Consider the following 26,171-nt stretch of genomic DNA (forward strand, 5'->3'; position numbering starts at 1 on the left):
TGAATTAAATATCCATTTTATTTTAACTTATAAAATAGTCTTGAGGCAATTAGAAAATGTTTCCAGTATCTCCCCTTAGCCCTTTAAACAGTATTTTTCTTTGAAAAAGCTTATGAAGACATGCGTTGCACCCTGTATTCTCGTGAGTCTGTGAACTGCCACCTACTGGCCTTTTGCCGTAATGACATTATCCTGTTCCTTCCAAAGGGAAAATTGTGGCAGTTGAAAGTGACTTAATTCATGGAACATGTGTATATTTGTGAATAAAATAATGAAGCTATATGGCAAAATTAACATTGGAGAGTCTGTGAAAATTGTGTCTTCTTTGTGTAGTTTTGAGTTTAAACAGACATTTTAATTTTAAACTTCATCAGTCTGAAAAATAAAGGTAAAACCTAGAGAGCGTTTAAAACCCCTGACTGCCCAGGTTGTATTGGTCAGGGAGTGGACCACAGAGACAGGTCCTCATGGGTATCTAGCATTGCAGGTGAGGATGCAGGATGACCCTAGCAGGTCCCGCAGCATCACTCTCGGAAGTAATCTGTCTGTGTTGGTGTCCGGCCATTTGATGTTTATGCCAGTATCAGGGGATGGATGGTCTGCTTAGGAAGAAGCTAAAGTTGGATGATGGGCTCAGGGCCAGGGAGAAGTCAGTGTGCATGCTTAGCCGGTGGGCTGCAGAGCCAGGGTGAGGCAGGGGTCACGGTCATCAGCAAGTCTGAGATAGAAAACCCTAGTGTTCAGTAGCAGGAGCACAAGGGCTTTCTGTAGTTTCCTCGGAAAGGTCACAGATTTTCCTGGGGATAGGAATGGAGGCCCGGTAGATGGTGTTTCAGACTCTACTGACCCCAGTCATGCTGAGCAGTAGCCACCAGGCACTATGCTAACTGTCCTCCCTCAGCTGTCCCTGGAAACTAGACCCGTTTGCTGCTGTGGCCACCACCATCTCCAGAAGGATTGGAAGGATTCAACATGTTGGCTGTTTCATTATGCAAACATAATTTTCCATTATTATTAATATTATTCGCAGGAAACACCTTGCTCAAGAAGTCAATGTCAAGCTGCAAAGGAGGCTGGGAAGGTGATTACCTGGCCATTTTAATCGCATCACCAAGAGAGTAGCAAATGTCTATCCAGAAAACAGGCAAAGAAAGGAAGGAAGGAAGAAAGGAAGGAAGGAAGGAAGGAAGGCCAGTCATGTAGCGTGTAGCTGTCATCTAGAGAAAAATTTCTCAACCCAAACATGTGTTTCTGTGGAAGAGGAAAACTTGCTGTGTTAGACAGGAAGCCCAATGAAGCCTTAAGTGTGAGGGTGGATGGTGGAGGAGATGGGGTCCAAGAAAAGGCAGGAACAGGGCAAGGTTGCTCCTTGTAAAGTAACATGGCTTTTAGTGTAAGCACAATGGGAAGTTGCTTGTATTCCGTTCCTTCGGTGCCGCGCACTGCGCCCCCGTGTCTGTGTTCGGTGCGCTATTACCCAGTTACCTAGCTTCGGGCAAGGGGCTGGAGGTTAAAATACACAGACACACACAGACAGAGAGACAGTGACACGGGTGATCCTTGAATTCCCCCAAGAATGCCCCCTTTATTGTGTTCAGGGGCAGATTATATAGAGATAGCCACGCCCCAACCAAACCCACTAGAAACCACTCTCCTGCCATCAGGAACTCCTGAAGGTCTCGTGCTCAGAGCAGCTGTAGGCACTCAGATCAGGGGAAAACAAGTTGTTTACAAGAAATTCAGGATCTGGGGTCTCACTGCTCCAAACACTTGGGGGCTACTGTAAAAACATATCACAAACTTGGTTGGCTGAAACGAAGTAAGCCCCCCTCCCCGCTAGTTCTAGAAGCCAGACTTACCAGGTTACGGTGTTGGCAGGATAGGATATGTGCAGATGCTTTGAAAGAAGGATCTGTTCCACACCTTACCCAGCCTCCGCTGACTTTGCCAATCCCGTCTTCCCTTGCCCAGGAGCCCAGCACTTGCCTCTGCTTCCATCTCCACATAGCCTACCCTTGAGTTGCTGCCTCAAGTCTCCCCGTTAGTTCTAAGGATACCAGGAGAATCTTCGCCCTTAGGTCCGCGACTTAGTCACATCTTCAGGGACACCACTCCAGTTATTCAAGGCTCTGGTGTCAGGGCTTGCATGCATCATTTCAGAGATACTCTGAAGGAGTTTTGATGCAAGGAGGTGGTGTGGTGGGACGATACGGTATGTGATTTGATGAGTTGGATCTAGGAAGGTAACAGAGACAAGCAGGAGACTAGATGAGGGTTAAGACACGTGGTGATCTTTGCGGAAGTACAAAGAAGTAGCCTTAACGATCTTTGCTGAAGTATAAAGACATAGCCTCGGAGAGACAGCGAATGGTTTGGAAGGAGCCTTGGTGACTTCCTGTTGGTTGCATAGAGAATGTGGGAAGGGAGGGCATCAGGAGGAATCCGGGCTCTGAGCCTCCATGAGTCTGGACATTTCCTGAGACAGAGACATGGGAAGGAGAGATTTAGGTAGAACCCAAGATTCTGTGGTAAACATGTTTTAGTCTGAGGAATTCCATCTGTGCTGTGTGCACTGGGACTTCTGGGGCCACGGCAGAGGGAGAACATGGTGACTCTGCTGCCACCTGCATTTGTCCCGGGTTATTTTGCTCTGCTTTTCATTTTTAAAATACCCCCTTTCTTTATTTTTAAAATTTTATAAGCTCTATTATTAAAAAAAATAACTTATGAAAACCCCTTAAAACATCATACAGCAAAATTAACCAGACCCAACACCTGTACAACTCCATGAACTATTCTAACTCCAGTTAGAATATGTAGTAATAAGAGCGGCGGGCTGCGTCCCCGGCACCCGGCCACCCACATGGTTAGCTTTAGCTTATGACCCGAAATAATTACACGGAAACTGTATTCTTTTAAACACCGCTTGGCCCATTTCTATCTAGCCTCTTCTAGGCTAACTCTCGCACCTGGACTAGCCCATTTCTAATAATGTTTGTAGCATCCCATGGTGCGCTTACCAGGAAGATTCTAGCCTACGTCCATCCTGGGTCGGAGCTGAATGGCGTCTGCCTGGGAGAGGGGAACATGGCGTCTCTCTCTGAGGCATCTTACCTCACTTCCTCTTCCTCCCAGCATTCTTTTCTGTTTACTCCACCCACCTATGTTCTAAGCTATGAGCCCAAGCAGTTTGTTTATTACTTAACCAATGAAATCAACAGATTGATATATGAAACTCCCACATCAAGAATAGGCATTTGAATAAAGAAGGAGAGCTTTCGATATCACACGTATTTTATGTTCTTAGTCACCACCCAAATGAAAAAATAGATGTCAGAGTTAGAACTAGAAGAACAAGTAGCTCAGCACCCTTTCTTCTTTGTAACTCATGCATATTACCTCCACCCAGTCCTTCCGTATAGTTAGCCCTCTTGTCTTTCCTTAAAGTTATCCTTCACCCACATTTGTTTACAGATATCCATGTATCATTGGCTAGATTCTTCATGGAGAGACATGTGTTTCTCAGAAGGAGACCCAGGGGACACCCTTCCTGGTATTGGGGTCAGGAAGAGCTTTTGAAATAGAACACCAACAGCACGGGCGTCACCCCAAGCAGCAACAGATGGGGCTGCACAGCAGTAATACACCATGGAGTGCTACACAGAGGTAAAAAATAACGAGATCTTGAAATTTGCAGGCAAATGGATGGAACTAGAAAACATCATATTGAGTGAGTTAACCTAGACCCAGGAAGACAAATATCATATCTACTCACCCATAAGTGGCTTTTAGACATTAAGCAAAGAAAAACCAGCCTACAGTTCACAATCCCAGAGAAACTAGACATCAAAAAGGACACTAAGAGAGACCTACATGGATCTACACAGAAAGGTAAAAAAGACAAAATCTTCCGAGTAAATTGGGAGTGTGGGGGTCATGAGAGAGGGAAGAAGGGGAGAGGGAGAAAAGGAAGTGGAGTGGAGAAAAATGTATAGCTCAATAAAAACAATAAAGTAGTCTAGTGCTGAGTCCTCTTCTGATTGCACAACTCTAGGTGCACCGAAGGCCACTGAAACAGACACTTTCGGTAGGGGGAAGCCATCTCAACTGTGTAATTAATCCTGGCAATCTCTTCTATAGTTTTTCCATGGCTTTTGAAACCTTTTCTCTCTTCAAACTTATAATAACCTTTCAACTCTGTTTTCTTCCAGTTTTACATATTGCCTCTAATCCATCTGGAAACGATTTGGGTATGTGGTATGTAAAGTATTTATTGAAAAAAATAGTTTTAGTGAAACTGATGCGGTAGGCCAGACTCTTTGAGAACAGGAAGCATGTTTTGATTCACTCTCGGGGATCCTGGCCTTTCCCAAGCAGAAGCATGATACACTTACCCTCTGTCCTTAGGGCTCTAGAAGCAGGAATAAATTTAGAATCGATGGCTTCTCATGATAGACAGTATGCAGGTGACAGTATTCATGACACTCTATTGGTGTCAAGACATCTCCCACTTGGCCTGCGACATCTTCCACCCTAGGTCTCCATAGACTCAGGAAAATGTTCCTATAGCCCTGGCGATTGTCTTGTCGCTGGTCAACAGCGCCCCTGGTGTCACCTTGCAGTTGCCTGCACGGACATGCCATGTGGGCAAATTGCTTTCCACTTGAATAGTGCCTCCCCATTATTAAGAGGCAACTATTTCCTGGTTACCTCCTAATAATAATGGTGTCGACGACGACGATAATAATAATAATTTGATATGGATGAGAGGAACTATTGGGGGGTGGAGCTGTTAACTTGGCTCCTTAGTAACAAACACTATGGTCTTCCCACACCAGTGTCTGGAGCTGAGAGTTCCAATCGCTGCTCTGCCTGGGGATTTAAAACAAGGTCCATAAAATGTGCTAAAATTGAATTTTATTAGACAAGGAAGAATCCTTGAAATTTCCAGAGAGCAGAGAGTTTAAAGAATCTAGTAGTACGTGCTCAACCCAAATTAAAGGCAATACAGGATAGTATTGCTGTACAAAAGATGTAGTTGATGCTAGCAAGCAGAAGCCAAAACATGAATACTAAACAAAGCCCTGGTACAACGCTCTGCCTGCATACCCAAGACTGAACTCAACTGACTGTATGTAAAGAATAGCCCTGGTGAGGAATCATTGTGGCTAAAATCACAGTAGCCACAAGTCGTGAATAAATACGGAGAGATACACTGGAGTGGATCATTAAGGATGGCTACAGGGACTACTAAGGCACCCCTTGCCAAAGCATTTAAAAAACGTGGGAGAAAACATATATAATTTATTCTGGGAGGGTACTGTGGCAGGACTCCCCATCTGTCTGGAACCCAAACCTTCCTCAGCTTTTCACAAACGTTTGCTTAGACTGACAAACTGTGTGTTCTATGCTTCACTGCACCTGAAAGCGGGAAAATCTGCTTCCACTTCTAAATCAGGGAAGTTCCGCACCTTGACCTCTTTTGGAAGGGCACGAGCCTCTGGCCCTGGCCAACCTCCTGCCTTTCTTTAAAGGTCTGGGTGCCGTCTTTGTTCTGTAGACCTTCCGGTTTCCCTCTTTGTAATCTGACTCCCTACTCAGCAGTGCGCTCACTTTGGTTTCTTTTTCCCCAGCTGCCTTTCCTTAGTTGACCACGTGGACTTTTTCATCTTTCAGGTTTTTCCCCTTCGGAGGGACCATGCTCGGTGTTAATAGTGTGGGCGTAGAAAGAGTGGTTCTCGCGTGAGTTGACTCACATATACCAAGGCAATTGAGAAGGATGCTTTGTTTGTCTCTGTGTGTGTTTCTTAAAACTCGTGCTGGGTTTATTTCAGTCCAGCATGTACAGCACCTATAATCTCAGCACCAGGGAGGCTGAGACAGGAGGATTGAGAACTAAAAGCCAGCTCGAGACCATCAAGGTGGCTCAGTGTTTTTTTGCCAACACTCAACACCTGAGTTCTCTCCCCAGAACCCACACAGTAGAGAAGACAGACTCCTGCAGGCTCTCGACCGTCTTCCACACATACCATACATGGTATGACCGTGTAAACACACACACACACACACACACACACACACACTAGAACAATAGATACAAAATAATTTTTAGAAAAAGAAGGCAGCCTGGGCTACACAGTGAGACCCTGTCTCAAAAACAAACAGAACACTATTTCATGGTTCAGAGTCAGAGTGACATTGCTGAAATACATCCCTAAGATGTACCTACGCTTCCATTTTCCTTTTCCTTTTTTAAAATTTAGTTTAAGTTTTCATCAGTTACACATAAACAGGAGCCTCTATCTAATTCCTATTTGATGCTGTAAGTACTTTCACACATGACGGTGTGAGGGTAAAATGTGCTAATACATACCTGAATATAAGAATACAGAGAAAATTGATCTTATGATCGGGAGGGCATGAACAAAAGGATTAGGTGTACACCCGGGCTCTTGTTCCCTTGTGGCTCATATTTTTCACATGTCTTTTCTGTTCCATTTATAGTAAGTACCCTAACATTTGTACGAAGGAATGCCTTATTTTCTTATGATTCAGATAAATTCTTTAAACACTTGAAATAATAAAGCTAAACATCATTTGTTTTTTTTTTCTGCCACTACCACCATCCCAGGTAGAAGAATATGATAGTTAAGGGCATGGGTTAATGTTCCCATCCTTTGTCTGTGTGACAGGTTGTCCTCACTAGGTCTCAGTAGCCTGATATTTAAAAACAAAATCACAATAATAGTAAACAGGTTGGTTGTGAATAGTTATCTCTGTAAACACAGTTCTTGGCATATAATAGAGTGTTTCAGACACGATAGTGGGGGGAAAGGAGGATTTGCATCAAGAGAAAAGAGGGTGATTTGCAGACCAGCAAAGGCAGCAGAGGACAATACAGCAGCAATGCTTAGCTGAAGGATGGGACAGAAACCGGACGTCTGTCTCTTTCTCCTTCAAAGGCCGTGACCATGTTGGTTGCTAAGGACCACAGCTGCTTTGAACCTAAGGAACTAGCTAGGGAGAAATGATGCTCCTGGCGTGTTTCAAAGCATGTTTACTGAGATTCTGTTGGCTGAAGGAGGATGGGGGAATGGCAACGGGAAAGGTGCATTGAAACTGTTTGAAGGCAAGCTTCAGCGAAGAGGTCTTTGACTATGTGTAAATGCTTTCTGCTGTTAGATTTCATTATTATTTTCCAACAGGAACTATGGTTCAGTTCTCAGATTACTATAAAAGATACACACTGCACAGCCTCATTTCGTCCTAGCATTTAGTTTTCCTCTGGAGTTTGTACGCAAATTCAAATAGGAACTCTTGCTTTTTTCCCTCTTTCCTTCACAGAGGAAAGCTGTTAGCTGCATTCATTAGTCCTGTCCCTCGCTTCTAATTGAAAATCTGAAGGCTTCCCAGCAAAGTGGAGGCTCGTTTATTTTGGTCAGTGCATAGGGCTTTATGATGGGGTAAATAAAGGCCAGTTTCTATTGAGAGACACTTACCTTTCTGCTGCTGCTGAGTGCGGCTATGAATGAGCTTGTTCTTGGGTCTCTGGGTATGTATAACAGCTTAAACTTCCAGAAGTAGAATTATTGGGCCACCAAGTAAGGATCTCGTGGTTGTAAATAGATGTTTGCAGGTTATTTTTTCCAGGGATTTCTACTAATCTTGGATTTTACAAGCACTGTCCCGCAGAGCCTGGCTTGTGATTCCCCTCTTGGCTTTGGAAGCACCGCTGACGCTTTCCCACGCACCCACGTTCCTTCTCACAGATGGGAATACACGTTTTCTTTTATGGCTTTAGGAAGGCATCCCCACTCTGATATTTTAAAGGAATTCACACCTGCCTTCTGGGGCTTCTCATCACTTCATGTTTTAATTTTTGAGTCTGACCCTTTGGGAATGTATCCTTTGTGGTATGAAGTCTGGATGCATCCCGTGTTTCCAGTTGGCTACATAGATGTCTATAGATGATCGCATTAGAAATCCGGTATTTCTCCTGTCTTCAAACACCATCATATTATATCCAGAACTCCCCTGTGTGTCTTCATGTGTCTGTCTGTCTTTATTTTTTAATATGCGTTTTTTTGTCCCAATGGCCCTGTAGAGTCACACTCTGAAGGCAAACATGAATAAATTAATCCCGTGCTAGCTCAGGGTTATGTAAAATAAAGGGGTTCTTTATTTAGGGGGAACTCTGTACCAACCAGGAACAGGACTGAATCCAATATCCAGGAGAGAGAGAGAGAGAGAGAGAGAGAGAGAGAGAACACCATTTTGGTATCCAAGACCACGCCCAATCTGGTCCAGCCTCTCAAAGCCATTGGCTGAAGGATGTTCCCCATCAACACTCTGGTGTTATCATAGTTCAGGTTTTACAGGCTATGTTGAATCTGATAGATAGAAGCAGTGCCTGATTGTTGCTTTCTGAATTTTTCTGGGTTTTTGTCCCTCCTACCAGGTTTGTATCTGGAAAAAAGAAACAAACAGAATTTGCTTTTCCTAGCTATAGTTACAGAACTCACATATTCTTTCTTTTGAGTACCATTGATCAATAAAGGTACTAAACATTCACAGCATAGTGGGCATTCTATTGCTCCTAAATTTGGGGAGAATGATTCCCAGGATTGCTGGTGAGATAATTGCTATTGTGCTGATATTCATGTGTGATTTTTTTTTATGTGTATGAGTGTTTTACCTATGTCTGTGTACAGTGAATGTGTCTGGTGCCCAGAGAAGCCAGAAGAGTAGGTCAGATTCTTTGGGACTGGAATTAAAGGTAGCTGCATATGGTGCTGGGACTTGAACTCAGGACCTCTGGAAGAGCAGCCAGTGACCTTAATTGCTGAGCCATCTCTCTAGTCCCTATGTGTGTGAAATTTTGAACATTTAGAAACCTAAAAGATGCACAAATATTTAGAGTTGCAAAGATAACACAGATGACTAACGTATGTCTTCTATTTAGAGTCCGTGGATGCTAGCATCCTATCTCATCATGAAATAATTATCAAAACCAAGAAATGAACGTTGGTTACATGTGTGTGCTGAATCAGATTAAAGGGGAAATTCATTTATTCTTCTTTCTGAGTCTCTTTTGTAAAAGTTGCACTCTGTCTTGAGAGGGCTGCAGGCAGTGAGGGTATCGAAGTGATGACTGGTCTGTGACCCTCACAACTGCTGCAAGCCCAAAACCCTGGGGAGGGAATGTGGGGTAGGGGTGTGTGTGTGTGCACGCATGCGCGTGTGTTCACTCAGAGGTTTTCTTGAGCTGAAGTGCCCTCACTTCTTAGGCATTCCTAACAGTCCAGTGCCAAGACCACTGCGGAAAACGGAAGGTAATGGATGATTGATCGACACCTTCTCAAAGCTCCAGAGAACCAGTCCCTCCAGGCTGTTGAACTAGTGGGGAATCACATTGGAGGAGGTGAACTGAGACCCCTCGAGGAACACGGACTCCAGAAAGCTCAGCTGAAGCAGGAAGAAAGGCTTTCTGGAAAACGTGGAGAGTACAGAGAAAACCCCAGTGAGAGAGACTCCGTCCAAGGAGGAGCCCTGAAAAGTGGCTTTCCCTTTCTACAGAGACTTCACACTCACGTGTCAAATACTAGACAGATATTTAGCAATAATGGCCGAAAAACATCTTGAAACCAAATTTTCGAAGCTGAATGTGGAAAGGGCGCCATTACTTTGTGGCAGACTTTGGATCAAAGTCACTCCTACACTGGCTCTCTCAAGAGAGAGAAAATGCAGGATTATGCTGTAGGACGCACAGCTGAGTTCGCTGTGAAATTTTCGAATGGGTGCTCTGATATCACGAATCACTTAGAAAATTCAATGGCGCCGCCTTCTCAGAGACAAGAGAAGTTTGGGACAAACTTCACAGAGCTGGGAAGGGAAGCTGTTTGAGGGAAGAGATAGGATTCCAATCCTGCTTCAATTCTGTGCAAACTGTCTGTTTATGTGAGATTTAAACACACTTTCTAAATTCTATTGATTTTGGTTCATAGACCATCTGATATTTATATTCTGGCATTCTTCACTGATCTGTTATATGCAAAGACAACTTGACTAGTTTGTCTGTGGCCTCGTGTCTTAAGTGAGCCATCTCTCTAGCCCTTGTGGTTTTTCTTTCTTTTTTTTTTTTCTATTTTAAAGTAATCTTAATCAGGTTTCTGTATAAATGCTGCTCTTTCAAGAGTGTCTTATGGGGTAAGTTGGTCAGAAGTTGAATAACTATGTTTCTTCCAGTTTGCTGGGGGCTAGTTTGGGGAAGTTGCCTAGAAAGCCATAAATTCTTCTAGGTATTCAGTTTTATTTCCAAAATTTAGCAAACAGCATTTTTCTTAACTTAAAAAATAATCTTGTTTTGATCTGTATGCTCTACTTTGTAGACCTTTTCTCATAGCAGTATGCATGTTGGCTTTTATTTAACAAACTTATTTGTTTTACAGCTTAACTTTTTTTACTTTTATTCCTGTGTTTTTTTAAATTTTTTCTCAGTTTTCTGTTTTCTCTAAGTGTTGATGCGTGTTTAATGCTTTTATTTTTTTCATGTTACTATTTGAGATAGGTCCTAACTCCTTCATACTTATCCACTAGTAGTAACCTATTTGCATTACTATTCTCAATATTCCTAGAGTTTTAATTAGTTTTTTTTTTGGTTTTGTTTTTTTTTTTTTTTCAGCACAGTTGCATAATAGCTGTGACAATGAGATACCTCACTTGCCACCAAGGGCCTAGTGCCCCGAGTTTCCATTCTGGGAACCTGTATAAAGGTAAAAGGAGAGAACTACCTCCTTAAATTTGCCTCACTACACATGTGCATGCACAACACACACTAAATAAATAACTATAAAAAAGGAAGGACAGGTTTTGGGTTGGTGAGATAGCTTAGTGCATAATGGCACTTATAGCCAACACCGATGAAACCCACATGAAACCAGGCCCTGAAACCCACTTGTGAAGGAGAGAACCAACTTCCACATGTTGCCCTCTGACCTCTACCCGATGCTTGTTCAACACCCTTCCAAATACGTTTTTTTTTTGTTTTTTTTTTTTTTGGTTTTTCGAGACCGTGTTTCTCTGTGGTTTTGGAGCTTGTCCTGGAACTAGATCTGTAGACCAGGCTGGTCTCAAACTCACAGAGATCCGCCTACCTCTGCCTCCCGAGTGCTGGGATTAAAGGCGTGCGCCACCACCGCCCGGCCCAAATACGTTTTTTAAACACTCTGATTTTGCTAACATTTTTACCTTTATCTATTTCTCTTTAGATTTAGGGCATTGAATCTTACTGCTGGATGCTATCTACTTGCTATTTCTGTGAGCAAGGGTTACCACTGGTAGGTTGTGTCTCTTCCTACCACAGCCTGACTCAGTCTTCATTTTCTTTTCTTTTTTTTTTAAGATTTATTTATTTATTATGTATACAACATTCTTTCCATGTATGCTTACATGCCAGAAGAGGGCACCAGACCTCATTATAGATGGCTGTGAGCCACCATGTGGTTGCTGGGAATTGAACTCAGGACCTCTGGACGAGCAGTCACAGTGCTCTTAACCTCTGAGCCATCTCTCCAGCCCTCAGTCTTCATTTTCTGTCTTGACCTTTGTGTAAATATTCTGAGCTGATTTTTCAGACACACCGCTGCCATCTGACCAGACTATTGGATGCAGAGCAGCCTAGACACAGGCTCAAGCTCAGTCAGCACATCTTCCAAAGCTCAAAGACTTCCTTCATCTGCCTGCTTCCTGCAAACATGGCACTTCTTCTACACGGTCCCTCTTTGAAGCCACAGCTTTTGCTCTCCAAACAAAGTGGGGCTCAGGTGGCCTCTGAGCCTCTCTAATGCTCTGCCCTGCCCCCAAGGTGACCCTCTCATGTTCAGGGGCCCTTTCACTGCCATCGTCTGAGCTCTGTTAATGATGGGACATGGTAACACCTTTTCTTCCTCTTCCAATTTACAGGAACTCGGTTCTGCTCTCAGTTCAGTTCTCAGAGTTAATCCCTATCCATACCTCCTAACAGTGCTACTCCCTATGGGATTATGGGGGCCAATTACGTTCAGACTTACACACACACACACACACACACACACACACACACACTTCCCAAGGGGCTCTCGTTCTGTGGATATCTAGTTTTCCTGGTGTCTCTAGGACTTATCACTGGTGGGTCCCCTTCCCTCTCATCCCTACACTCTCCTGTGCAAATGGTCCAGTCTCACTACATTCTGGAGCTTCTCTGTGTCTCATAAGATCACGAATTATGGAATGTATAGAGTTGGTTCTTCTGTGCTCACTTGTTACCTGGTAGTTTTCAGAAAGGAAGATATTTGGACCTCGGCTGTGGCCAGGCTCCTTTTAGAAGGGTTTCATGCCTTTAACGTATACCTTGTGTAGCTAGATGGAAGCCTGAGGATGAGGCATTCCATATAGTTAGAATCACACTTGAACACAGTAGAACAAAACAGACTCATTATAGCCTTTTTAATGTCTTGTATTTAAGACTTCCAATGATAGTTTTTCTGCTAAAATAAACAGAAAAAAATATATCTTAAATGAATTAGTTTTATATTTCAGGAAGTTGAGGCTGGGGCCGTGCACATTGTAGAACACTCTACGTGAGCTGCATCCCTGATGAGGGAAGCACAGGTGTCCGAAAACTTACATGGGTGTTAGGTCCAATAAGGCATCATGAATTGAAAACATCACTCTCAAAATTTACCTGATCTACCGAACATCACAGCTTCACATAGCCTACCATGCACAGGTTCAGCGTACTTAACCCCGACTACAGTTGGGTAAAATCATCTAACCTAAAAAAAACCCTCCCTAATAATAAAGTAGTGACAATCTTTTCCATTTGTTGAATACAGCATTTCTCGGTGTTCTTGGGAGGGGGGACACCTAGATCTAGGACTCTTACAAGTCCCTTAGATAAAATGCTACTGTATTTGCACATAAACCTACACACCCTATGTTCCTTAATTATCTGCCAACTGATTGCAATGCCTAATAAAACGGATCGTAAATATCAGTTACAGTATGTTGTGAGAATTACAAGGGGGAAAGTTTGTACAAGTTAGTACAATTCTTTTTTCCCCTGAATATTTTCAGATCTGTGGTTGGTTCTCAGCCTAGAACTCCCAAAGTGCAGCCAGCCTTCCGCTCTTTTAACCAGGACTGCAACAGTGGGCCATGGCAGTAACTGGAGGCTGAGCCAAGCTCTTGCTGCCTAGCAATGGGCCTGGGGTGGGGGGAGGTCTGTGGGTTCAGTCTGCCTACTGATAGCTTAGGAAAAGACCCGAAGGGTAGTTTCCACTGAATGACTGTCACAGTGTTGCAGCAGCCCAGAGCAAATGACAAACCATAGTCTGTAGCGACCTGGACAGAGTTAGCAACATTATATCACACTACCAGGCCCCAGACAGCTCCCTTTGGCTTTCCCCAAGAGCACTTCTGTATCAGAATTTCATTCTGTAGATTCCCTACCCACCACTCTAGACAGAGGAAGCCCAGAGCCTTGAGTTTCCAGAGCGCCTCTTCCAGCCTCATGTCCACTGGCAGCCCGGCCTCATTCTTGCCTCCTTTCCTGGGAGAGATGTCCCTTCTCTCCAAGACTGCAATCTTCCTGAAGCTCTTTTCTGCTCTTTGACTTTTAGAATTTCACCAGTTATATTTGTCTCCTCAGGTTTCATATACAAATAAATTTTTACCTCTTCATCCCAAACCACCACACACATCCCTTCTCTTGATTCATCCAGCGTTCTGCTCTTCTTTCTCTCTGAAGCACACACAGCCTTTTTCCCACATGGGCCCCCAACCCTCCCAGCCATTCTATTTGTCTGTCCCCCTCCACACATGGACACTGTTGTCACTAAGAGAAAGCCAACACCGTCCCAATCATTTCCTTTTCTAGAAACCTCATCAAGTCACGACACCCAGTATTTCAACTTCTAGAAAACAATACAATCACACTCTTACTGGTCTTTTCTTCCCATCACTAAACCCTGACTCTTCACAGGACTCCTGTCTGCAACCACGGCGCAACTTGAATTCTTTGGAATTCAAATCTGAGGCAAAATACACCCAGTGGAGAAGTATTTTTACAACTTTTCTGCTCCTGGCCATGTTCAAATGTGAGCAATTACAAGCCATTTAGATTATTACTTGAAAAAAGAATTTACTTCAATTTGCAAAACTTATGCAAAAGGGACTGCAAAACACATTTTTATTATGGACCAGAAGAGAAAACTACCCATTCTTTTTAAAAGTGTTGGTTTTGTTGTTTGGTTGCAGGTGAACTGAAGCTCAGATTTAGGTGGGGGAGATGTGACACAAGAGAATTAATTTACAGGAACAATGAGGCATGTCTAGAGTGGCACTCTGTTTCAGAAAATTGTTCTTTATCAGTAACTGCTAGGTTTCAAATCCAGGACAAAAGGTTGAGGTGCCTATTTAACATAGCCAAGTGGACCTGGAGGCCAGGTTTCTCCTGCATCCCTCAGTTCCTCCCAGCCTATTACAGGGCCCTCCTGGTTGGCACACCCCACCCTCTACCCTTAATTCTCCCTCCCACCCAGCTGTCCTTCCTCCAGCTGCCCCTCCCTATATAATCCAGCCATTTTGGTTACTCCTTCCTTTTTGGGGTCTCCTGGTTAATGCACCCAGTTCCCCTCTCCCATCATTTCCCTTCTCACATGGCTCAGGGCCATGTCCACTCTTGTGTCTTCCAGATGTTCCTGCATTTCTATGTCGCCTTTTATCTACAATAAACTTTCTCCTTCACCATACCTAGCTGCAGCTGTGTCCCCCTCTCTCTTTCCCTCCCTCCCTCCCTCCCTCTTTCATTCAGCAACAACTCGTACTGACAGTAATATTACAGAAATGATACAGTAGGCCTGGAGCCCAGAAAGGGGACACAGAACAATAAAGGAGGTAAGGCTGCCAGCAGTGATGTCCGTGAGACCTGTAGCCTCGTTAGTCTCAGGAAAAGCATTTCAGTAACTTTATTTTCCAAAAATATGCCCCAGGGGTATGTTTTCTACCACACCATTCTTACTTCTTATAAAAAGCTTCTCTCAGCCCAGGCTGGATGGAGTCAGCCCAGTGCTGCTCGAAAGGCGTTCAGGTCCCTCAGGAGCAGTTCTGCACCGGGCCTCTGCAGGGCGCGGGCCTCCCAGCAGCTACAGAGGATGCTCTGCAGCATCTGCCCCGTCGGGGAGGCAGTGAACACCGCCCCTGCCAGCGAAGGGCGCAGCTTGTAGGCCACCACGGCGTACAGCACCTGCAGAGGCTCCCCTGAGTAAGGCACTTCCCTGGTGACCATCTGCCAGAGGGTGATACCGAAAGAGTAGATGTCTGCTTTGGGCGTGGCGCTCTCTCCTGTCAGGAGCTCGGGAGCTTGGTGCGTGTAGGTGCCTCCTATGTGGTGAGGGCGCGTCTGACTGCACCACTGATCTTGCAGCTTCTGGGAGCAGCCAAAGTCGCCAATCTTACAAATGTCCTGCTCACTGATCAAAATGTTCGCTGGTTTCAGGTCCAAGTGCAATATGCTTTGTGAGTGGAGAAAAAGCAGGCCGCGAACAATATCTAGGGAATACTGAAGGCACTTCCCCAAACTCAGTGGCTCTCTGCTGCAGCTTAGAGTTCCTGGAGAGCTGGTGGCACCGTAGATGACTTGGTGTAGAGTGACATTGCCCCCAAACTCCATGATTATGGTACCCAGGCTGTTGGAGCCTTTGGGCGTGCGCGTGCTGGCAGCCACAACCCCGACTATGTTGTCGTGGCGCAGCCTTGCAATGTTGAGTTCAGCCCAGAAACTCTGCTGGGATGCACGTAGGTTCTTGGTGCGCTTGTTCACTTCCTTTATGGCCACGGGAACACCACGGTAGGTGGCTTTGTACACCGACCCAAACCCTCCGGAGCCCAGCTTGTACAGCAGGCATACCTGTTCCCAGTCGATGGAGCACCAGGCCTGCCGGCGTGGCAGCCGCGGGGCCCGAGGAGAAGCGGCCCCCAGTAACAGCTTCCTTGCCTTCCTGGGAAGCACCAAGGGGCTGCTGCAGGGCCGCGAGTCCACCGAGGGTGACAGCTTGCCATGGGCGTAGCGATACAGGGCTAGAGGCGATGGCATCACACCTTCAGGTAGGAGAGGCACGGGGGCACTAGGGAGAAATGACTAGGAACAACCAGGAGGCGTTGGAAACGTGGTGGAGTGTTCCTGCCTTCACCCTAGCCCCTTTTACTCCTTCCTTGTATTCTTAAAACGAGCCACAGCTGCGCCATTACTTGGCAAGATGGGGTGGGGGTGGGGCGCAGGTGAAGCAGGGCAGTCTCTTTCAGATGAAACCATTGCTGTCTCACAGCTAAAGTAAATCCTTAGCAAAAACGACCTCTCACAGGTTAGAGAGCACCGGCCTGCCTCAGGGCTCACCTCTCCTTTAAACTGTCTCTTTAATCACAATACGATGAGAGCAATGTTCAAGTATCATCTGATACACCGGCCCTTACACTGAAGAGGAAAACAGAAAAAGCAGTGAACTTTGGTACACTTTCCAGGCTATAATGATTGTCGGTGCTAATCTTCACCTGCGTTAAATCATTGTCAGCAGCTACTGGCTGCAAGCGTCGCAATACAAATAGCAGACATTTGTGGAACCACTTGCCAAGATTATTAGGTACAGCCTTCATAAGAATTAACAATTGTAACTTCGTGTCGTTGATCCAAATAGCCAACACACACACACACACACACACACACACACACACACACACCCCTTCTAAGTTCATCTGAAGGGAGAATTCTGATGCTGTATTCAACTTCTAGAGAGAGATAACAAGACATCTTAGCAGCACCCTGACTTCCTACCAGTCTTTCCCTTCCAAGGCAAGTCAGGTCACTCACAGCTCGCTTACTTTCAAGACAGATTCCACAGTCAAGGAGCTACTTGGAATTTAATGCAGTGTTGGAGGAAGGGAAAAGGAACACGATTCTGATGGCCACAGCTGTAAATAACAGCAAGCATAGAAAAAGCAGGAGAAACGGACACGGCACAGAATCACCCACACTACAGAAAAGCAGGTACTGAACGTAAATTCAGGGTCTGGACACCAAACCACAGACCCATCTTTTCTGATTTTTACAGTAAAGCACTCTTTTTCTTTTCTCTCTCTGTCTCTGTCTCTCTCTCTCTCTCTCTCTTTTTTTTTTTTTTTTTTTTTTTGAGACAGGGCTTCTCTGTAGCTTTGGAGCCTGTCCCGGAACTAGCTCTTGTAGACCAGGCTGGCCTCGAACTCATGGAGATCCTCCTGTCTCTGCCTCCCGAGTGCTAAGATTAAAGGCGTGCGCCACCACCACCAGGCCCCTACAGCACTCATTTTCATGCCATATCTTTGGGGGAAAAGAAGAGAGCAACACTATTACCCTGTCATTCAAAAACAGTCCCTAAAAGAGCTACATTTTCAGCTGCTTGGTAAAGCTTTATTTTCTTTTTTTGCTTACAGGTGACAAGTGACCACTTTTTATGTGACAACTATGTGCTTCTGATTTTAGAACTACAAGTTTTGAGGAGGCAAGTTAGTATTCCTATAAACAACTCAGAATTCAATTAGCCATTCCTATAAACAACTCAGAATTCATACAACTCCAAGTCTCTACTTGATGGTAATAATATGGCTTAGTCTGTCACCTTGGGCATAATATTTTGTTGATTGCCTTGGCGGGTTACTTAGTCTAGGGGTTGTAACCCACCTGGCAGTTCAGTTATTCCAGGGTCACGGAGAGGCACTATCTGGAAGATAAATGGGCTAAGAAAGAGGAAGGAGGCTAAGCGGGGTTCTTGTCAAAGCCTCAGTTTATTAGAGATGGGGTACAGCTTATATAGGGTAAGGAGTTGGGGGATGGGCACAGGGGCCTGGGCTCTTGCCGCATGGTTCACGTTGGTCACATGGTCCGTGTTGGTCACGTAGCCACGAGGAAGTCACGAGTTGACACACCTAGTTCTCTAGATAGTTTGGAATGTGGGGTGGGTTCCGCTAACAGATAGCTCTCCATTAACAGTCAATTTGGGTGTGGAGTAGGCTCTGTCAATAGAACAATTCCCAACACAATTAGGGGTGTGGGGTTCTCTGCAGACTCCCCAGGGTGATGGTTCCTGCAATGATTTTAGGAGGAAATTGGCTCCTGACAATATTTAATTGTTTAGACCTCAATGCTTTATGTAAGAAATTGGGATAATAATAATTATCAAAATAAATATTTTGGAAGAATAAAAGTTGGGTAGTTCTGAACAGATTAACAGGATAAACTATTTAAAAAGCAAACTATAGTGCGTTTTAATAAAATCTCCATTCTCTGCTGTTTTGCCTGTAACACCCAATTCTGTGTTACCCCCTTGGTACAATTCGCATGCCACTGTATCGCAAGCGAGCTGGGCAAGGGCCTGGAGATTGAAAGAACACACAGACACCTGGGTCTATTCAACTTTGGGGAAATCTTTTATACCTAGCTGCTGCACAAGGAGTTCCCCCCAGGCAGGTGGGAAATTGCCACACCCAAGATGGAGTAAACAATGCCCTACAGCTAATCACCGGGCAGGGCAGGGGGAGCACAGGAACAAAATGCTTTAGCTGGCTGACCAGAAACTGTCCTCAAGATGAACCCCAGGAACAAGGGTAGACCCAGGCCCTACAGATCCCCCTTTTATGTATATTATATGACTAGGCCTGTCTTAGGTGGCATTGGACGTCAGACAATATTCCTTACCCATCATGGGAAAGCATCCAGGTCAAAACACATTTTCTGTCTTAGGTTGGGGCAGCCCCCCAAAAACCTTTCCCGTCATTGGCTCAATAATAACCCATCACCGAGTTCAGCCAGATTTGTGCTGAAAGATTCTCTGGGGCAATAGCTAAGAGGACTTGCCACATGGCAAAATTGACCTGAGCTTGCCTTTTGTTCTGGCACCATGAAAACATGAAGATGATGCTCCAGCACATATAAGCACTCCTTAAGTAGACTGTGCCTGCTCAATCCTTAATACGTCTGCCCAAATTGGAGCCCTTTAAGTAAGGTCTCAGCGCTGGTGAAAGAAACCCTGGTATAGCTAACTAGAATAATCTCAAGAGCCAATTTGTAAATTGTGCACTCCAGGGTCCATGAATAACAGCAATAAGCCTTTTACTGTATAATCTAGCAGTGGTCTTCAACCAAAACCAATAACAAAATTAACTGCAATATTCATTTGTAAATTTAGCTCAATTTGAATGGCCAAGGCATTTGCAGCCTGTCCTGAGAAGGTATCCATTGTGCTAGCAGAAGCAATTGACTAATGAAAAATCCAGCAGCTCTAGCTGCTCTGGCACCCACAGCAATGGCTGTATTATCATGGGATGGGCTGATAAGTAGAGGAACAATTTTTACAGGTGACACATGTTCATGTACACATAGAATGGGTTCTTTCTGCCAAAAAACTCCAGTAGGACTATGCTGATGGGGAAAAATTATCAACAGCAGCGGCTGACTATAGTCAATATAATGAATATGAGCAGAGGCAAGCTTTTCTTCAATTAAAATAATACATTGCCTTGCCTCAGGTGTCAACTCACGAAAGGAGGTTGGATCTGGATTCCCCTGCAGAATGTCAAAAAAGTGGTTTTAAGACTCCAGTAGGAATTCCCAGACTGGGCCGGACCCAATTGAGGTCTCCAAGCAATTTTTGAAAATCATTCAAAGTTTGTAGTTTATGTTATGGTTTCCTGTCTCTTTAAGAGACAAGCCATGCCCACTCCCTCCCCCATCCCCTGAGGCAGGCTGATCTTCAGCTTCAGGCCTGAGCTCACTCTCTTTTCCATCTTCCTCTCATAGAGGCGGCTTCGCTTCTGCCTCTCTCCCCACTTCTCTGCTTCCCCCCTTCTCTGTCTCTTTCTCCTCTTCTCTCTTTCTCTCTGTCCCCACTTCCCCCTCCACAACCCCCTGAATAAATATTCAACCTCACTCTGCAAGTCGTGTCTACCCATGTCTCTGTCTCCTGCTAGCCTGCCATGTGTCTCCCTTCCTGGGACCAGTCACTGCTCGAGGACAGGCAGCCATCTCTGGCTGCTCCCAGGGCCTGCTGCCTGCTGCCACATGGCCCGCCACCACCGCTCGGGCCACCACTCTGGGACCAACAGCTGTCTCTGCCTGGGACTGCCTGCTTGCAGGGCACGCTGTCTGCCACCACATGGCCTGCTACCACCATTTGGGACCTACAGCATTTCTGCTGCCTACTGCTGCCAGGACCTTGCACCATTAAAAAATATATATATATATATATATATATATATATATATATATATTTATTTATATATATAGTTATTCTTTCGGTCCCTGCCCTAGCCACGCTCACTCCTTTTTAACCTCTGACCTCCGCCCGCCATCGCTCTCTCTCCGTTTTCTCTCCCGGCGTACTCATGAGGCTTTGCCTCTCTCCTCCTCTTTCTCCCTCCTTTTCTTCCTTTCTTTCTTCTCTCTCTCTCTTTTCCTTTTTCTCTTTCCCTCTTTCTTAATAAATGTTCATGGCTATTTTCTGTGTTTATATGTCTGTTACCGCCGCCACCACCAGCGCGGCTTGTGCCCTCCCGCTGGTGGGAAGCTGTAGCCGCTTTTCTCATGGCGACTCCGCCAGCCCGCCCTGGGGACCAACAACCATCTCTTCGGGGCTAGCAGCTGCTTTTATGGCTCCATGGGTCTGCTCACATGCGCCCGCTGCATTGGGGGTTCCACCGCGTGGCTTCCCACTGCCGCTGGGAACCCCCCATATATTTTTTAAGAATAACAAATGGTGCCGTGACTCGGATGATTCGCACGCCCTGGACTTCTACCCGGGGCCGGAGTTCCGGCTTTTGGCACCGGCTGGGACTCTGAGCTCCCTCTCGGGGCAGAATCAGGACCTGAGGACCTTTTCTACAACGACCACGTGTTCCATCTGCCTGGATGCAGCTCCTCCAAACAACAAATCAACTAATCGTGAGTGTCCCCATCTCGGCCAGCTTAACCATCTCTTTTAACCCAAGGGATTGACCGTTGAGCTCCCAGCAACCCTTCACGGTTTTTAGGGATGGGGGGACCTCCAACCGTGGGCTTTCAGGGCCTCGGTTGTTCCCTTCGCTGGCATTCAATTTGGCTTGTCTCCTGTGCTAAGCCCGTGCCTGGGATGGCGTGTCCTTAAGCCAGCTCCCTCAGCTCACCTGCGCCTGGAGGCCCGGGGCCTCCAGTCCTCCCTCTTTTTCTTTTTTTATTCTTTTTCTTCCTTCTTTTCATCGTAACTGCTGCTACGGTGCAGCACGCCGCTACAGTGCGACCTGACCTAGGCTGAATCCCTCCTGCCCGTGAGTCGATTCAGCTAGGTTATAGCCCCCCCCCATGGAATCGGACGCCTTTTCATAGGGCCCGGGTGTTTGTGCCATCTGCATCTTGCCTTAACAGGGAGCTGTTCTCGTTGTAGGCTTGAGGTGCCACGGTTTTTGCGGGTGTTTGCACGGCCTTGACCATGGGAGCCAAGCCATCTAGACCTATCACTCCGGCCTCATGCTTTAATGCCTTACACTCATCCGTCTCTGTCCAAATAAATGGCCCCATTAAAACTATACACAGCCGTTTTTCGGTTCCAGCCTTTTGCCCCTTCCCTGTGTGGCTTTTGTTGTGGCATGGCGGGCTCTCTAACAGAGCAGACAACATGTGGCGGGCGGACAGAAGACAGAAACATGGATAGACACGGCATGCAGGGTGAGGTTGAATGTTTATTCAGGGGGTTATGGAGGAGGAAGGGAGAAGGGGGGCAGAGAGAGGGAGAGAGAGAAGAGGAGAAAGAGACAGAGAAGGGGGGAAGCAGAGAAGTGGGGAGAGAGGCAGAAGCGAAGCTGCCTCTCTGAGAGGAAGATGGAAAAGTGAACAAGCTCAGGCCAGAAGCTGAAGATCAGCCTGCCTCAGCGGATGGGGAGGGGGAATGGGTGTGGCTTGTCTCTTAAAGGGACCAAAACCATAACATATATAAAAGTTTATCTAAGAGAAGATTAACTTTCTGTGGTTTTACTCCTGTTTGTAACAGCTGACGCCCCAAGTATTGATACGGAAACTGTTATTGTACCTTTTTAGAAGCAATCATTAACCCAGCATGTGCTAGGCATTCTTGCAAGTCAGCAAAAGCCTCAAGGACTATCTCTGGGTCCTGTCCAGCTAATAGAATGTACCTTATTGGGGCAATAACCTGGGCTACAAACATTTGGCAAATGACAGGACTACTGGCCATGCCCTGGGGCAATGTTACTCATTGGTAGCACCTGTATTGTTCTTTGAAATTTATAGATGGTACACTGAAAGCAAATTTATCAGTCTTTTGGATGCAAGGGAATGGTGAAAAAACAATCAATAACTAGAAGATGGTATCTTGCAGGAATACCCACAGGCTGAGGCAACCCAGGTTGAGTTGTCCCCATAATTTTCATACAATCATTTACTGTTCTAAGATCTTGCAGCAGCCTCCATTTACCAGACTTTTTCTTAATAACAAAAATAGGAGTATTCCAGGGAGAAGTGGATGGCACTATGTGTCCTGCCTCTAGCTGTTCCAGGAACTCATTCTGTAGACCATGTTGGCCTTGAGTTCCACCAGTCTCTGTCTCAAGTTGTAAATCCTATCAGCTTTTTTTTCTGGGATGATTAACCATCCCTTTACCTGTAGGGTAGTTTCTTTAGATGTGTCCTGACCTTCTGCATTGAAAACAAATCCTTGACCTAGCTCCACCTTGACCCTCCTTAAGGGCAGAAACAATTACCTGACCCATCATGTGAGTGCCATCAATGTCCCTGCATAACTGGATAAAGTCATTTAAATCTCCATTTCTATGGGGACGTAAAACCTCTTGACAAAATCTGTTAGCATTTTTTTTTCTTTTTTTGGATTTTCGAGACAGGGTTTCTCTGTAGCTTTTGGTTCCTGTCCTGGAACTAGCTCTTGTAGACCAGGCTGGCCTCAAACTCACAGAGATCTGCCTGCCTCTGCCTCCTGAGTGCTGGGATTAAAGGCGTGGGCTACCACCGCCCGGCTAGCATTTTTTAAAAAATATTTATTTATTTACTTTTTATGTATACAATATTCTGTCTGCATATATGCCTGCAGGCCAGAAGAGGGCACCAGACCTCATTACAGATGGTTGTGAGCCACCATGTGGTTGCCGGGAATTGAACTCATGACCTTTGGAAGAGTAGGCAATGCTCTTAACCACTGAGCCATCTCTCTAGTCCCCCAGCTAGCATTTTTATAGGCCAATTGCTTTATGACTGGCATAGCTGAGTCCACATCCCCAAAAATGCGACTTCCCACCTGTAGCAGGTGGTCAATAAACTCAGAATAAGGTTCTGAAGATCCTTGAAGGGTCTTAGAAAGCTGTTCTCCTGCTCTTTTGTTAGGTAAAGTTTTCCAAGCTTTAACGGCCGCAGCTATCTGAGCATAAATCGCGGGATCATATGCAATCAGTGCTGCTACACCAGCACATTGTCCTTCAGCAGTTAACATGTCAAGGTTATGATGGGGAAAACCTGCAATGGCATTATTCCGTGCGGTCTTTTTGCAATTTTCCTGCATTTCACCTCTCCATAACAAATACTCTCCTCATGAAAGACAAGCCCTGCAAAGCTGCATCCAGTCACTGGGTGTAAGGTTGAGTTCTGCAAAGGATTCCAATAAAGCTATAGTGAAAGGAGCATGAGCTCCATAGTCCATAACTGCTTCTTTTAACTGCTTAATATCCTTAACGGCCAGGGGGTTATGTTGCCTGATCCTCTGTTCTTGCGGATCAATAATTTCCACAGCAGGATAAATCTGCCTCTCTGCTTAGATTAATCTGTTCTGGATCTCTCGGATTTCCGCCTCTAAGTCTATAAGGGCAGAAGCAGTAGTACAAGGATTTGAAGTGTCAAGGAATGTTTTTTGAGGCGGAGGTCTCATGGAGACATCTGTTTGCTTCCTTCCTTTCCTCTTTTTCTAACTTTTTATCAGTGTGATCTCCTTTTCTAAAATTTCTTCTTCCTCTTCTATATCCCTACTAATACTCTTAACTTCCTGCTCCTCAAAACTCTTAATAGAACTCACAGATTCTTCCTGAATCTCCTCAAGGGTTTTGTTCAAATTCTCTAATTGCTCTTTTACTTTGACATCATCACTGAGAAGAGCATCTCTGACTAAGCGCCATAGTGAAAATATCACTGTGGGGAATTCTTCTGGCCCTCGCTCTTTTGAAGGTCAGCCTTTACCTGTTCCCAATCAGTAGTTTTAAAACTTCCTGCATGTAGAAACTAGAGACTAAACTCTAAAACTGTCTTAAAGATCTCTTGTGCTGTCTCAACTTTAATACCGGTGCCTTGTTTCTCCAAAAGAACTAACAATTGGCTTGTCAACCAGCCCCTTAACACTGGAACAGAATTACTTGCACCCATTACCAATACACCCCCACAACTCAATTTCTTACCTGCTGGCCAGCCTTCCGAGGGCAACCTCTCAGGGATCCTACTTCCCGGTCTCGCAGATGGGTCTGATGATCCCAGGGGTGCTTCCAATTGTAACACCTGATTCTGTGTTACTACCCACTCGGTACAGTTCGCACGCTACTGTACTTCCGGGCAAGTCGGGCAAGGGCCTGGAGATTGAAAGAACACACAAGAGACCTGGGTCATTCGAAAGGAAATCAGCCGAATGCCGTTTATTCAACTTGGGGAAATCCTTTATAAATCCTTTATACCTAGCACAAGAAGTTCCCCCCACCCCAGGCAGATGGGAAATTGCCACACCCAAGATGGAGTAAACAATGCCCTACAGTTAATCACCAGGCGGGGCAGAGGGAGCACAGGAACAAACAGAATGCTTTAGTTAGCTGACCAGAAACTGTCCTCAAGATGAATCCCACGGGGGCTGGAGAGATGGCTCAGAGGTTAAGAGCATTGCCTCCTCTTCCAAAGGTCCTGATTTCAATTCTCAGCAACCACATGGTGGCTCACAACCATCTGTAATGGGGTCTGGGGCCCTCTTCTGGCCTGCAGTCAGACACACAGACAGAATATTGTATACATAATAAATATTAAAAAAAAATTAAAAAAAAAGATGAATCCCAGGAACAAGGGTAGACCCGGGCCCTACACATTTGGGTAAATACTAAACTTGAATTTAGAAATGAAATATTTACAGGTCTCAGGAGTGGATAATGCCGGCATATGGAGATAAATTACAAAGGTTCTGGGGTTAGATGGATGGGGTTGCTTACTGTCCCATCAGCTCAGTTTCCACCCATGGAAAAGGTGCTGAACACAGCCAACCATGGGCTTGTGATGAAGACTCAGATTTTCAAAACTCCTTCGCTCAGGGTTTATGATAGATGGCACGTAACTACTAACTATTGTTTATGAAACCCATAGAAATAAAACTCTGGTGTGTGTGGGCTTATCCCAAGTAAGAAACACAGATGTGTTAAGAGCACTAGTTTAAAAAATAATGTACTGGGGTTAAATAAATTCATTTTATTTTAAGTTAAAAGTCTAAACTGTGTTTTCCGGCACTTTTGTTTTCAAGTTAAAGATGTAAAAGCACGGCCGGGCGATGGTGGCACACGCCTTTAATCCCAGCACTCGGGAGGCAGAGGCAGGCGGATCTCTGTGAGTTCGAGACCAGGCGAGACCAGCCTGGTCTACAGAGCTAGTTCCAGGACAGGCTCCAAAGCCACAGAGAAACCCTGTCTCGAAAATCAAAAAAAGATGTAAAAGCACGTCACAGTATCCACGTATGGCCAATCCGTGGAGCGTTAACTTTCATCTCATCAAATACAACAAGGCTTTGTGACCTCCACAGGCAAAAGGCAACTCCTGAAGGTCAGGGCAGGTGCGACCTAGGGTTGGGAAGAGGCTGCGCTGGTCCAGACCGCTCCTGGCAGGCTGCACATCCTCTGTCCCCCCCAGATGCAGACTTCGGGATCTGCAGACCTCAGCACGTTTATCAGAGGCGACAACAGACCGGAATCTACAGCTCCCGGGACGCGGTTCCCTACGGAGCCCCTCGGGGCGCACAGGCCGGCCCCGCCCCGTCGCGGGCGGCCGGGGCGTTTCCTTCCTGCTCCGGGTCCCGGAAGTCGAGCGGCGGCGCCGTCGG

The 26,171-nt window shown here is 45.5% G+C and overlaps 1 protein-coding gene across 4 annotated transcripts; it reads right to left on the reverse strand.

Moving 5' to 3' along the window:
- Nucleotides 1–1,880: 1,880 nt before the first annotated feature.
- Nucleotides 1,881–26,080, reverse strand: Mos (MOS proto-oncogene, serine/threonine kinase). Of its 4 annotated transcripts, none has more exons than XR_005974760.1 (3): nucleotides 24,912–24,969; nucleotides 24,505–24,672; nucleotides 1,881–2,235 (listed from the first exon to the last, which is right to left on the reverse strand). XR_005974760.1 is itself a non-coding variant. In XM_041657784.1 (3 exons), the coding sequence occupies exon 3, from the start codon at nucleotides 16,130–16,132 to the stop codon at nucleotides 15,098–15,100; it is 1,035 nt and encodes a 344-aa protein (XP_041513718.1). In that variant the 5' UTR covers nucleotides 16,133–16,510; nucleotides 24,505–24,672; nucleotides 26,006–26,080; the 3' UTR covers nucleotides 14,987–15,097. The 4 variants fall into 4 exon arrangements, 3 of the variants coding, with proteins under 3 accessions (XP_041513718.1, XP_041513717.1, XP_041513716.1); XM_041657784.1 differs by lacking the exons at nucleotides 1,881–2,235; nucleotides 24,912–24,969 and adding exons at nucleotides 14,987–16,510; nucleotides 26,006–26,080; XM_041657783.1 differs by lacking the exons at nucleotides 1,881–2,235; nucleotides 24,912–24,969 and adding exons at nucleotides 14,987–16,510; nucleotides 25,912–26,005.
- Between the last annotated feature and the right edge of the window lie 91 nt (nucleotides 26,081–26,171).

Source organism: Microtus oregoni, unplaced genomic scaffold (genome assembly GCF_018167655.1).
Source record: "Microtus oregoni isolate MIOR12 unplaced genomic scaffold, Mior012 000008F_ref0000371, whole genome shotgun sequence".
In the NCBI taxonomy this organism is placed as follows: domain Eukaryota; kingdom Metazoa; phylum Chordata; class Mammalia; order Rodentia; family Cricetidae; genus Microtus; species Microtus oregoni.